The sequence below is a fragment of the Pristiophorus japonicus genome, chromosome 27 (assembly GCF_044704955.1).
Source record: "Pristiophorus japonicus isolate sPriJap1 chromosome 27, sPriJap1.hap1, whole genome shotgun sequence".
NCBI lineage: Eukaryota > Metazoa > Chordata > Chondrichthyes > Pristiophoridae > Pristiophorus > Pristiophorus japonicus.
Window position 1 is genome coordinate 9,495,220 of NC_092003.1, and position 12,101 is coordinate 9,507,320.

At 45.9% G+C, this 12,101-nt stretch overlaps 1 protein-coding gene across 1 annotated transcript in view; it reads left to right on the forward strand.

Moving 5' to 3' along the window:
• LOC139239348 (solute carrier family 22 member 6-A-like) overlaps nucleotides 1-12,101 on the forward strand; it is a 49,243-nt gene that overhangs the window by 6,299 nt on the left and 30,843 nt on the right. Inside the window, exons 2-3 of the mRNA XM_070868026.1 lie at nucleotides 4,138-4,241; nucleotides 10,063-10,217. Coding sequence (XP_070724127.1) covers nucleotides 4,138-4,241; nucleotides 10,063-10,217 — 259 coding nt within the window. The remainder of the gene's footprint in view (nucleotides 1-4,137; nucleotides 4,242-10,062; nucleotides 10,218-12,101) is intronic.

Sequence of the window (12,101 nt, forward strand, 5' to 3'; positions counted from 1 at the left end):
TTTGAGCTCGAAACTGACCACAAGCTGCTCATTTTGCTGTTTTCAGAGAGCAAAGGTATAAACACCAATGCTTCGTCCCGCATCTAAAGATGGGCACTAACATTATCTGCTTATGACTATGTTATCCACCACAGACCAGGCACTGGAAATTGTGCCGATGCTCTCAGCTGGCTACCATTACCCACCTCTGGGGTTGAAATGGCGCAGCCCACAGATTTGCTACTGGTCATGGAAGCTTTTGAGAGTGAGGGGTCACCCGTCACAGCTCGCCAGATCAGGACCTGGATCAGCCAGGATCCTGTGCTATCCTAAATGATACCTGGTCGACTGTTCCCGGGGAATTGCAAGATGAAATTAAGCCGTTTCACCGATGCAAAGATAAAATGTCCATCCAGTCGGATTGTCTCTTTTGGGATAATCGTGTGGTTTTGCCAAAAAAAGGCAGGGAAATGTTTATATGCGACCTACACAATACCCACCCAGGCATTGTCACGATGAAGGCAATTGCCGGGTTGCATGTTTGGTGGCCCGGCATTGACTCGGACTTGGAGTCATGCATGCATCAGTGTAACACTTGCTCGCAACTGAGCAATGCACCAAGGGAGGCTCCACTGAGTCTGTGGTCATTAACCCCACTTTTTAAAAAAGGAGGGAAAGAGAAAACAGGGAATTATAGACCGGTCAGCCTGACATCGGTAGTGGGTAAGATGATGGAATCAATTATTAAGGATGTCATAGCAGCGCATTTGGAAAGAGGTGACATGATAGGTCCAAGTCAGCATGGATTTGTGAAAGGGAAATCATGCTTGACAAATCTTCTGGAATTTTTTGAGGATGTTTCCAGTAGAGTGGACAAGGGAGAACCATTTGATGTGGTATATTTGGACTTTCAGAAGGCTTTCGACAAGGTTCCACACAAGAGATTAATGTGCAAAGTTAAAGCACATGGGATTGGGGGTAGTGTGCTGACATGGATTGAGAAATGGTTGTCAGACAGGAAGCAAAGAGTAGGAGTAAATGGGTACTTTTCAGAATGGCAGGCAGTGAGTAGTGGGGTACCGCAAGGTTCTGTACTGGGGTTCCAGCTGTTTACACTATACATTAATGATTTAGACGAGGGGATTAAATGTAGTATCTCCAAATTTGCGGATGACACTAAGTTAGGTGGCAGTGTGAGCTGCGAGGAGGATGCTATGAGGCTGCAGAGTGACTTGGATAGGTTAGGTGAGTGGGCAAATGCATGGCAGATGAAGTATAATGTGGATAAATGTGAGGTTATCCACTTTGGTGGTAAAAAGAGAGAGACAGACTATTATCTGAATGGTGACAGATTAGGAAAAGGGGAGGTGCAACGAGTACTGGGTGTCATGGTACATCAGTCATTGAAGGTTGGCATGCAGGTACAGCAGGCGGTTAAGAAAGCAAATGGCATGTTGGCCTTCATAGCGAGGGGATTTGAGTACAGAGGCAGGGAGGTGTTGCTACACATCTGGAGTATTGTGTAGTTTTGGTCTCCTAACCTGAGGAAGGACATTCTTGTTATTGAGGGAGTGCAGCGAAGGTTCACCAGACTGATTCCCGGGATGGCGGGACTGACCTATCAAGAAAGACTAAATCAACTGGGCTTGTATTCACTGGAGTTCAGAAGAATGAGAGGGGACCTTATAGAAACGTTTAAAATTCTGATGGGTTTAGACAGGTTAGATGCAGGAAGAATGTTCCCAATGTTGGGGAAGTCCAGAACCAGGGGTCACAGTCTAAGGATAAGGGGTAAGCCATTTAGGACTGAGATGAGGAGAAACTTCTTCACCCAGAGAGTTGTGAACCTGTGGAATTCTCTACCACAGAAAGTTGTTGAGGCCAATTCACTAAATATATTCAAAAAGGATTTAGATGTAGTCAGTCCTTCCACTAGGTGGATCAAGGGGTATGGTGAGAAAGCAGGAATGGGATACTGAAGTTGCATGTTCAGCCATGAACTCATTGAATGGCGGTGCAGGCTGGAAGGGCCAAATGGCCTACTCCTGCATCTATTTTCTATGTTTCTATGTTTCTATGTTTCTATGTCATGGCCCTCCAAACCGTGGTCCAGGATCCACGTAGATTTTGCCGGCCCCTTTCTAGGAAAGGTGTTTTTAGTAGTTGTGGACGCTTACTCCAAATGGATTGAATGTGTAATCATGTCATCCAGCACGTCCACAGCCACTATTGAAAGCCTCCGGGCCATGTTCGCCACCCATGGCTTGCCCGACATCCTTGTCAGTGACAATGGACCGTGTTTCAACCAGCTCGGAATTCAACGAGTTTATGACCTGCAATGTCAGGTCTGCTCCGTTTAAGCCTGTATCTAACGGTCAAGCGGAGCGGGCAGTCCAAACAATCAAGCGGAGCATGAAACATGTGACGGATGGCTCCCTGCAGACCCGTTTGTCTCGCATTCTGTTCAGTTACCGGACACGACCCCACTTGCTCACTGGGGTTCCCGTGGCAGAATTGTTAATGAAGAGAGCCCTCAAAACCAAGCTCTCCCTAGTCTACCCGGATCTTAATGATGACGTGGAAACACCGGCAGAACATGTACCATGATCGCGCAGTGTTTCACGTGACATTGATGTTAAAGACCCTGCGTTTGTCCTGAATTACGGTCATGGTCTCAAGTGGATTGCTGGCAGTGTTTTGGCCAAGGAAGGGAATAGGGTGTTTATAATGGCCAAACGTGCAGAAGGCATTTAGATCAGACCAAATTGCGATTTACTGACAACTAGGAACAACTTGAAGAGGACATCACCATCGATGATCCACTAACACACATCCAACCAGCAATGGACCTCACTGTCAATCATGAGGATGAACCCACCGTTCCTGACAGTCCGGTCAGACCAGCCGTGGTGCAGTGCAGCAATGGTCCAACCAACTCACACACGCCAGGGTTTGAACTTAAACAATTAAGCAGGGAGCGAAAGGCTCTGGATCATCTCAACTTGTAAATAACTTGTACCGAAAACTTCGGGGGAGGAGTGAAGCTATGTATGTAACTATGTAATATTTGCCACCAGAGGGAGTGACTGTTGGAGTCCTAATGGTCACCTGCACACACGTGCAGGGCCAGTATAAAAGGTTCGCTGCCATGTTGTTTAGGCACTCTGGAATTGTAATAAAAACTAAGGTCACACTAAGTTTAGCTCACAGTACTCAGCCTCGTGGATTCTTCTATACACAACATTTCCACTCACGGGGAATCTAGAACTAGGGGGCATAGTTTTAGAATAAGGGGACCGCCGATTTAAAACTGAGATAAGGAGGAATTTCTTCTCTCAGAGGGTTGTAAATCTGTGGAATTCTCTGCTCCAGAGAGCTGTGGAGACTGGGTCATTGAATATATTTAAGGCAAAGATAGACAGATTTTTGAACGATAAGGGAGTGTAAAAGGTTATTGGGAACTGGCAAGGAAGTGGAGCTGAGTCCATGATCATATCAGCCATGATCTTATTTAATGGCGGAGCAGGCGAGAAGGGCCAAATGGCCGACTCCTGCTCCTATTTCTTATGTTCATCATTTTGAGCCTGTTGTCTCTATTTCTGTGCTGTTCCTCTCAGCATTATCCTGAAATGAGAGCAAGTGAGGCCTGCAAGTTGCCGCCATGACTTCTCGTGTGTGCTTAAGCCCACAGATCATGTGTGTGCAATAACCTTTAGCCTATTCTAAAAACTGGTGAACAAACAGGAACTTTTTTCCCCTTGCTGAATAAATCAAACTCCAAATACATACACAGTGAACAATCCTTACCCTGCTGGATCAACAAGAACTTGATGCAGATATGCCAGCCACCGTTAACCTGCTGAAGAAACAGGAATTCCACACAATTACATTAGCGAATAACCTGTACCCTGCTGAACATACAGGAATCATTGTATGCGTGTATAGTGAATAAGCCATATCTTGTTGTAGGAAGTCAAACCATTACAAAGCATCTAGTCCAGACCCTGATGAATAAATTGTGATTCTATAAAGTTACAAGGTGAAAAAGTAAAATTTCCGGTGCAACATCGGTTAGGGGTGAGGTGTTTGCTGACATCCCAGATACTATTAATGTTGTTAAATCCTCAATAACTGTCAGTTCCACCCTTGTTTTGACAGTGGGACCTAGTGTGCAGCTGGAAGTCTCTGAAACGGATCTCACAGTCAATCTACATGGCCGGCCTGTTGACAGGAGCCATAATACTGGGCAGGCTTTCTGACAAGTAAGAAAGGCGGGATGAATTATATAAAGCATACTGTTGAGTTGGTGTGCTTAAGCTGCTGGCTGATCACCCAGGAATTGACTGCCGTGATTTCCTGCTCAACTTCTGCAACTTTTTCAGCAGGCGGTGACGTAAAATGTTTGGAGGCATTATTGCTGCCTCCTGTATTCTGCTCCCCAGAACCAACGTGGCTCTTATGATTGGCATCCTTTGAACGCCGGATGCAATGGATGCCTGTTAGGTTCAGACATCCAGCGTTTGTACTAATGATAGCAGTGCTTGAATGTTTTTTTTGCAGGAGGACCTATGCAAGGATTCACAGAAAGCGGCCATGCACCAACTAAAGTGGCTCCAGAAATGTTTTACAGTTTCTGTTTTTGCAGGCAGAATTGAGGCCTGCCCCAGCAAAACTCCACCTCCAGTTGAGCATGACTCCCCAGGAAGCCCACCCCCAAAATGCTAATGACCCCCAGGGCCAGAAGATCGGCAGGGGCAAATCTCCGTGACAGGCAGAAGTCCCACATCTCTGGGTGATGTACCACAATCAAAGGAGGGCAGAAGATCCCAGTGAAGTGTAACACAACAAAAACAATTTACATTTATATAGAGCTTTTAATATAGGAAACATCTCGGGGTACTTTATGACAGGAGGGAGAAAAAGAGAGATAAAAGGAATGGGTAACAAACCATGGTGGAATAGTTAGGAGCGGTGAGGGAAAGGTTGATTTTTGGGAAGCTTTTTAATGGTTGAAAGAGAAGTTTTTTTGTTAATTCATTCTCAGGATATGGGCGTGATTGGCAAGGCCAACTTTTATTGTCCACCTGTAACTGCCTTGAGGAGGTGGTGATGGGTCTTCTTGAACCACTGCAGCCTGTGTGGTCTTTTCTCATTATTCTTTGTAGCGATTTGATTCTTTGCAGGGACTTCCTTGGCCACTTCAAAAGAAAAGAATGTCTTGCATTTATATAGCGCCTTTCACGGCCACTGGACATCCCAAAGCGCTTTGCAGCCAATGAAGTACTTTTTTGAAGTGTGGTCACTGTTGTAATGTAGGAAATGCGGCAGCCAATTTGTGCACACCAAGCTCCCACAAACAGCAAAGTGATAATGACGAGATCATCATTTTAATGATGTCAATTGAGGGATAAATATTGACTGAGACACCGGGGAGAACTCCCCTACACTTCTTTGAAATAGTGCCATGGGATCTTTTACATTCACCTGAAAGAGCAAATTTCATGTCACGTCTGAAAGACGGCACCTTCAACAGTACAGCACTCCCTTAGCACTGCACTAGGAGTTTCTTTTTATGTTCAGGTCTCTGGAGTGGGACTTGAACCCATGATCTTTTGACTCAGAACATAAGAAATAGGAGTAGGAGTAGGCTATTTGGCCCCTCGAGCCTGCTCTGCCATTTAATAAGATCATGGCTGATCCGATCCTGGCCTCAGCTCCACTTCCCTGCCCGCTCCCCAAAACCCTTTATTCCCTTATCGCTCAAAAATCTATCTATCTCCGCCTTAAATATATTCAATGACCCAGCCTCCACAGCTCTCTGGGGCAGAGAATTCCACAGATTTACAACCCTCAGAAGAAATTCCTTCTCATCTCAGTTTTAAATGGGCAGACCCTTATTCTGAGACTATCCCCTAATTTTAGTTTCCCCTACAAGTGGAAACATCCTCTCTGCATCCACCTTGTCGAGCCCCCTCATTATCTTATATGTTTCGATAAGATCACCTCTCATTCTTCTGAACTCCAATGAGTATAGGTCAAACCTACCTTCATAAGTCAACCCCCTCATCTCCGGAATCAATCTAGTGAACCTTCTCTGAACAGCCTTCAATGCAAGTATATCCTTCCTTAAATACGGAGACCAAAACTGCACGCAGTACTCCAGGTGTGGCCTCACCAATATCCTGTACAGTTGTAGCAGGACTTCCCTGCTTTTATACTCTATCCCCCTTGCAATAAAGGCCAACATTCCATTTGCCTTCCTGATCACTTGCTCTACCTGCATACTAACTTTTTGTGTCTCATGCACAAGTACCCCCAGGTGCTTCTGTACTGCAGCACTTTGCAATTTTTCTCCATTTAAATTATAATTTGCTTTTCTATTTTTTCTGCCAAAGTGGATAACCTCACATTTTCCCACATTATATTCCATCTGCCAAATTTTTGCCCACTCACTTAGCCTGTCTATATCACTTTGCAGATTTTTTGTGACTTCCTCACAGTTTGCTTTCCCACCCATCTTTGTATCATCAGCAAACTTGGCTACATTACACTCGGTCCCTTCATCCAAGTCAAGACTCAGAGGTAAGTATGCTACCCACTGAGTCATGGCTGACATAGTTAAGAGTCAATCACTTTGGTGTGGGGCTGGAATCACACCAGATCAGGTAAGAAACATAGAAATTTACAGCGCAGAAGGAGCCCCGGCCGACAAAGAACCACATGGCCCTCGGTCAGCAGTCCTAAAGGTTACATATAAACCTATGACGGAAAGGCAAAGAACACCCAGCCCAACCAATCCACCTCACCACAACTGCGACACTCCTGATACCAAAACATTCTACACTCCACCCCAACCGGAGCCATGTGATCTCCTGGCAGGTTTTCTTCCCTAAAGGACATTCGTGAATTTGTACGACAATCTGACAGCTTTATGGTGACTTTTACTGATCCCAGCTCTTTTACACTGAATTCATTGAATCGTGGAATAGTACAGCACTGAAAGAGGCCATCCGGCCTACTGAGCCTGTGGCGACTCTTTCCAAGAGCAATCCAATTAGTCCCACTCCCCCCACTCTATCCCCGTATCCCTGCACTTTTTTCTCCTTTCAGTATTTATCCAATTCCCTTTTGAAAGCTACCATTAAATCTGTATCCACCGCCCTTTCAGGCAGTGCATTCCAAATCCTAACCACTTGTTGCGTAAAATGGTTTTTCCTCAAGTCGCTTCTGATTCTTTTACCAATCACCTTAAATCTGTGCCCTCTCATTATCAACACTTCCATCACTGGAACTAGTTGCTCTTTAGCTACTCTATCTAAACTCTTCCTGATTTTAAACACCTCTAGCAAATCTCCTCTTAGTCTTCTCTGCTCTAAGGAGAATAATCATCCCTGGAACCATTCTAGTAAAGCTCTTCTGTACCCTCTCTAAAGTTTTCACATCCTTCTTATAGTGAGGTGTCCAACGTTTCAAACTGGCATGATGGGATTTTAACTCTTATCCTCAGGATTACTAGTTCAGTAATATAATCACTATACTGCCATATCCAAAGTAACAAGGCAAAGGGGTTTCGAGAGGGAATTCCAGAGAGTAGGGCCAAGGTGGCTTAGTTGAACTTGGAAGGGGTGGGGGGGGGGGGGGGGGGAAGGACTGGCAGCAGAGGGGAAATATAGAAAAGGCCAGAGTGAGAGGATGAAAGGGTGCAGGAAAGGATGTAATGCTGAAGGAGTTTGCAGCGATAGTTTGAGATAAGGCCGTGAAGAAATTTGAAGAGAACAAAAATGTTAAATTCAATGCATTGGGTGACAGGGAGCCAATGCAAGTCAGCAAGGATGGAGTGATGGATGAGTGGGACTTAGTGCGGGACAGACGACAAAATTATGGTGAAGGACGGAAGGTGGACAAGGAGGAAACTGGAGGAGTCTAGAATGACAACAGTGTGGATAGGTGTTTCAGCGGCAGTGGCGGGGAGATAGGGCAGAGGCAGGCAAAGCTGATGAAGGAGAGTAAGCAGTCTTGGTGATGGATGACATGTGGGATTTTAAGCTCAGCTCTGGGTTGAACAAAGTTCTAAGGCTTCACAAGGCTGGGAAATGGGATAGAGCCAGTGGCAAGGAGAATGAATTTATGGCAGGATCCCGATGAAAGGTTGAGTAGGTTGGGCCTCTACTCATTGGAATTCAGAAGAATGAGAGGTGATCTTATCGAAACGTATAAGATTATGAGGGGGATTGACAAGGTGGATGCAGAGAGGATGTTTCCACTGATGGGGGAGACTAGAACTAGGGGGCATGGCCTTAGAATAAGGGTCCGCTCATTTAAAACTGAGATGAGGAGAAATTTCTTCTCTTAAAGGGTTGTGGATCTGTGGAATTCGCTGTCTCAGAGAGCTGTGGAAGCTGGGACATTGAATAAATTTAAGACAGAAATAGACATTTTCTTAAACGATAAGGGAATAAGGGGTTATGGAGAGTGGGCAGGGAAGTGGACCTGAGCCCATGATCGGATCGGCCATGATATGGCGGAGCAGGCTCAAGGGGCCATATGGCCTACTCCTGCTCCGATTTCTTATGTTCTGATGATAAGTTGGAGGAGTTTTTGACTCATTCATGACTGGAAGTCAAACAGTTTGACAGCACAGAGGTGGTTGAAGTGGTGGATAGTTGGAGCTGGATATAATCAGGATACATATGGAAGCTACCCGTGTACTTTTGGCATGAATTATGAGGCCAGTCGTCCATCAGATGCACTCAGCTTTACTGTCCTCAGACTAAAGGGAGTTAAGATACGGGGGCTATACCAGAGGTAAGATGGTGAATAATCTGGTGAGATAAGGACATTGAAAGGAGAGGCGAGAGAGCAGTTGAACAGGTCAACAGCAACAGAGATGTCCATGACAGGTGCGTGCCAGAGAAGAGCAGTTTGGGATTTTGAGACTGAATTAATGAAGGAGCTGGGGAAAGAGTTTTATTCAGGGATGATGAAAGTGGCGTGGTTAAGGGATGGTAAAGCAAAGTGGGTGATAAGGGAGCTGATTGAAAAATATCATTGGTTAAAGTTGGTAAATGCAAATAGTGGCAACAGACCCAATTTGCAATTATAAAAGGAGTGGTAACGCTACTCAGTTTCCACAAAGTGATTCTCTAGTGTCTCATTCTTTTGTTTCATTACAATTTGTCCTCGTCCTCTTGCGAAGGTGCTGCATTCTGGTTCAACGGGTACCGAACATCTGTTTTTTCCTCATGTTGAGCTCTTTGTCCTCTATGAACTGGTTTATATCAGCTAACTCAGCACACACTGGGAATGAAGACATGGGGCCTCCTGTTCCATGTGACACTATCCTGGCAGTGATCACTAGGCGATTAGAAGAGCCTTGTCAGTGGAATTTGACTAGAGTGACTATACAATAGACAGAATGGTTGGCATTCTGTTTGTGTTCCCTTCTCCCATTGGTTACTGCTAATTGTCAAGCCTGCGGTCTCTCAGTGCCTAAATGTACTGAATGCTGAGCCATAAATGTCAGAAAGTCAAACCTGCCACTCTATGCTGCATCAGCTGATGACAGCTTGGGGGCAGTAGGGGCACTACAGCTGGTCACAGAATTAGTGGGATTGAGAAACACTGGGACTAAGAAACACCAGCCAAGGTCTTTGCTCCAAATGCAGTCAGTCGCTGGAAAGTATGTGTGAATGAATGTTGAATGAGAACAGAATGGGTTGTGCCCCCTATGTTAAAAGATCCTGCCTACCATCACCATCTGATCTTACACTAGGAATGGCCGCTTGCACGAGATGCCAGACTGCTTTCAGTGGAAACTGTAGCCCAATAAGTGAGCTCCTTCTGTTGCTATGACAGTTCAGTGCTGACTCGCGCTGATAGCTGGTGTTTAACACACTGTAAGCTATAAAAGTCCTGAACAACATCAACTAAACACTAACAGTACACGCTCCAAACATTAACCATGTCACCAGACAGAGACATGGCATGGACGGGTGAATCACTTACTAATACAGTTATGTAACACTGTTAAACCTGTAATAGGTGGTTTCTTTTCCTTAATGTTTACCCTGTATTTATTGTCAGGTACGGACGACGGACTCTCCTGCTCTGGTCCCACTTCCAGATGGCAATCTCTGGAACATGCGGGGCTTTCTCCACCTCCTTCCCCTTGTTCTGCTTCTGGAGATTTCTTTGTGGAACAGCAGTGTCCGGGATCATACTCAATACATTCTCCCTCAGTAAGTGCTATACATTTTGTAGTTGCCTCATAGGCCAGTGCAAGAGTCACCACAGGTACCCAAACCCTCTAAGGATGCCTTCAAATACTTAACATCCATTCCATCTCATAAATAAGAATAATAAAATAAGAATAAATAGCCCGGCACTCTCTCCTGGCTAGCAGGCTCAATGTTCTTAGCACTGAATCAGATCAAGGTTTATGCTTAGCTTCAATGGCTTCATTCTTAAAGTAAGCTGGTTAGGCCTTACTTCTCCCTCTCTCTCTGCAGACCTCACCCACTGACCTTGAACATGTCGGTCTTTGTTCTCTTTTACCCTATCCACAAGAAGTGGGGACGGGGCCTTGATCTCTGATCTTTCACTTGTCCATAGATGTGGTCAGTGAAGTTTCCAATTAACAACAACTTGTAGTTATATAGCGCCTTTAACGTAGTGAAACATTCCAAGGCACTTCACAGGCGTTTTGAGATAAAAAATGTGACACCGAGGAGAAATTAGCACAAGTGATCAAAAGCCTGGTCAAAGAGGTAGGTATTATCATCATCATAGGCAGTCCCTCGGAATTGAGGAAGACTTGCTTCCACTCCTGAAGTGAATTCTTTGGTGGCTGAACAGTCCAATACGAGAGCCACAGACTCTGTCACAGGTGGGACAGATAGTGGTTGAGGGAAAGGGAGGGTGGGACTGGTTTGCCGCGCGTTCTTTCCACTGCCTGCGCTTGGTTTCTGCACGCTCTTGGCGTTGAGACTCGAAGTGCTCAGCGTCCTCCCGGATTCACTTTCTCCACTTAAGGTGGTCTTTGGCCAGGGACTCCCAGGTGTCAGTGGGGATGTCGCACTGTATCAGGGAGGCTTTGAGGGTGTCCCTTTAACGTTTCCTCTGCCCACCTTTGGCTCGTTTGCCGTGAAGGAGCTCCGCATAAAGCACTTGCTTTGGGAGTCTCGTGTCTGGCATGCAAACTATGTGGCCTGCCCAGCGGAGCTGATCGAGTGTGGTCAGTGCTTCAATGCTGGAAATGTTAGTCTGGACGAGGATGCTGATGTTGGTACCCCTGTCCTCCCAGGGGATTTGTAGGATCTTGCGGAGACATCATTGGTGATATATCTCCAGCGACTTGAGGTATCTACTGTACATGGTCCATGCCTCTGAGCCATACAGGAGGGTGGGTATTACTACAGCCTTGTAGACCATGAGCTTGGTGGTAGATTTGAGGGCCTGGTCTTCAAACACTCTTTTCCTCAGGCGGCCGAAGGCTGCACTGGAGGCGGTGTTGAATCTCCTCATCAATGTCTGCTTTTGTTGATAAGAGGCTCCTGAGGTATGGGAAATGGTCCACGTTGTCGAGGGCCGTGCCGTGGATCTTGGATAACTGGGGGGCAGTGCTGTGCGGCGAGGACAGGCTGGTGGAGGACCTTTGTCTTACGGATGTTTAGTGTAAGGCCCATGCTTTCGTATGCCTCAGTAAATACGTCGACTATGTGCTGGAGTTCAGCCTCAGAATGTGCGCAGATGCAGGCATCGTTCGCGTCTAGGTATTAAGGAGCGTCTTGAAGGAGGAAAGACGGGTAGAGAGGCAGAGAGGTTTAGGGAGGGAGTTCCAGAGCTTGAGCCCCAGGCAACAGAAGGCACAGCCACCAATGGTTGAGCAATTATAATCAGGGATGCCCAAGAGGGCAGAATTAGAGGAGGCGTTGTGGGGCTGGAGGAGATTACAGAGATAGGGAGGGGAAAATTAAGCAGCTATGGCCCTTGCAAGAGTGGATTGTTAGCAGACAGCCTGTGCTGTGTATATAAGACTCGCACCTTCTTGTATGAATGTCCTGTGGAAGCCTGAAACAAGATAACAAATTACCTACAGTTCCAGGTCAACTTTTAGTCAACAC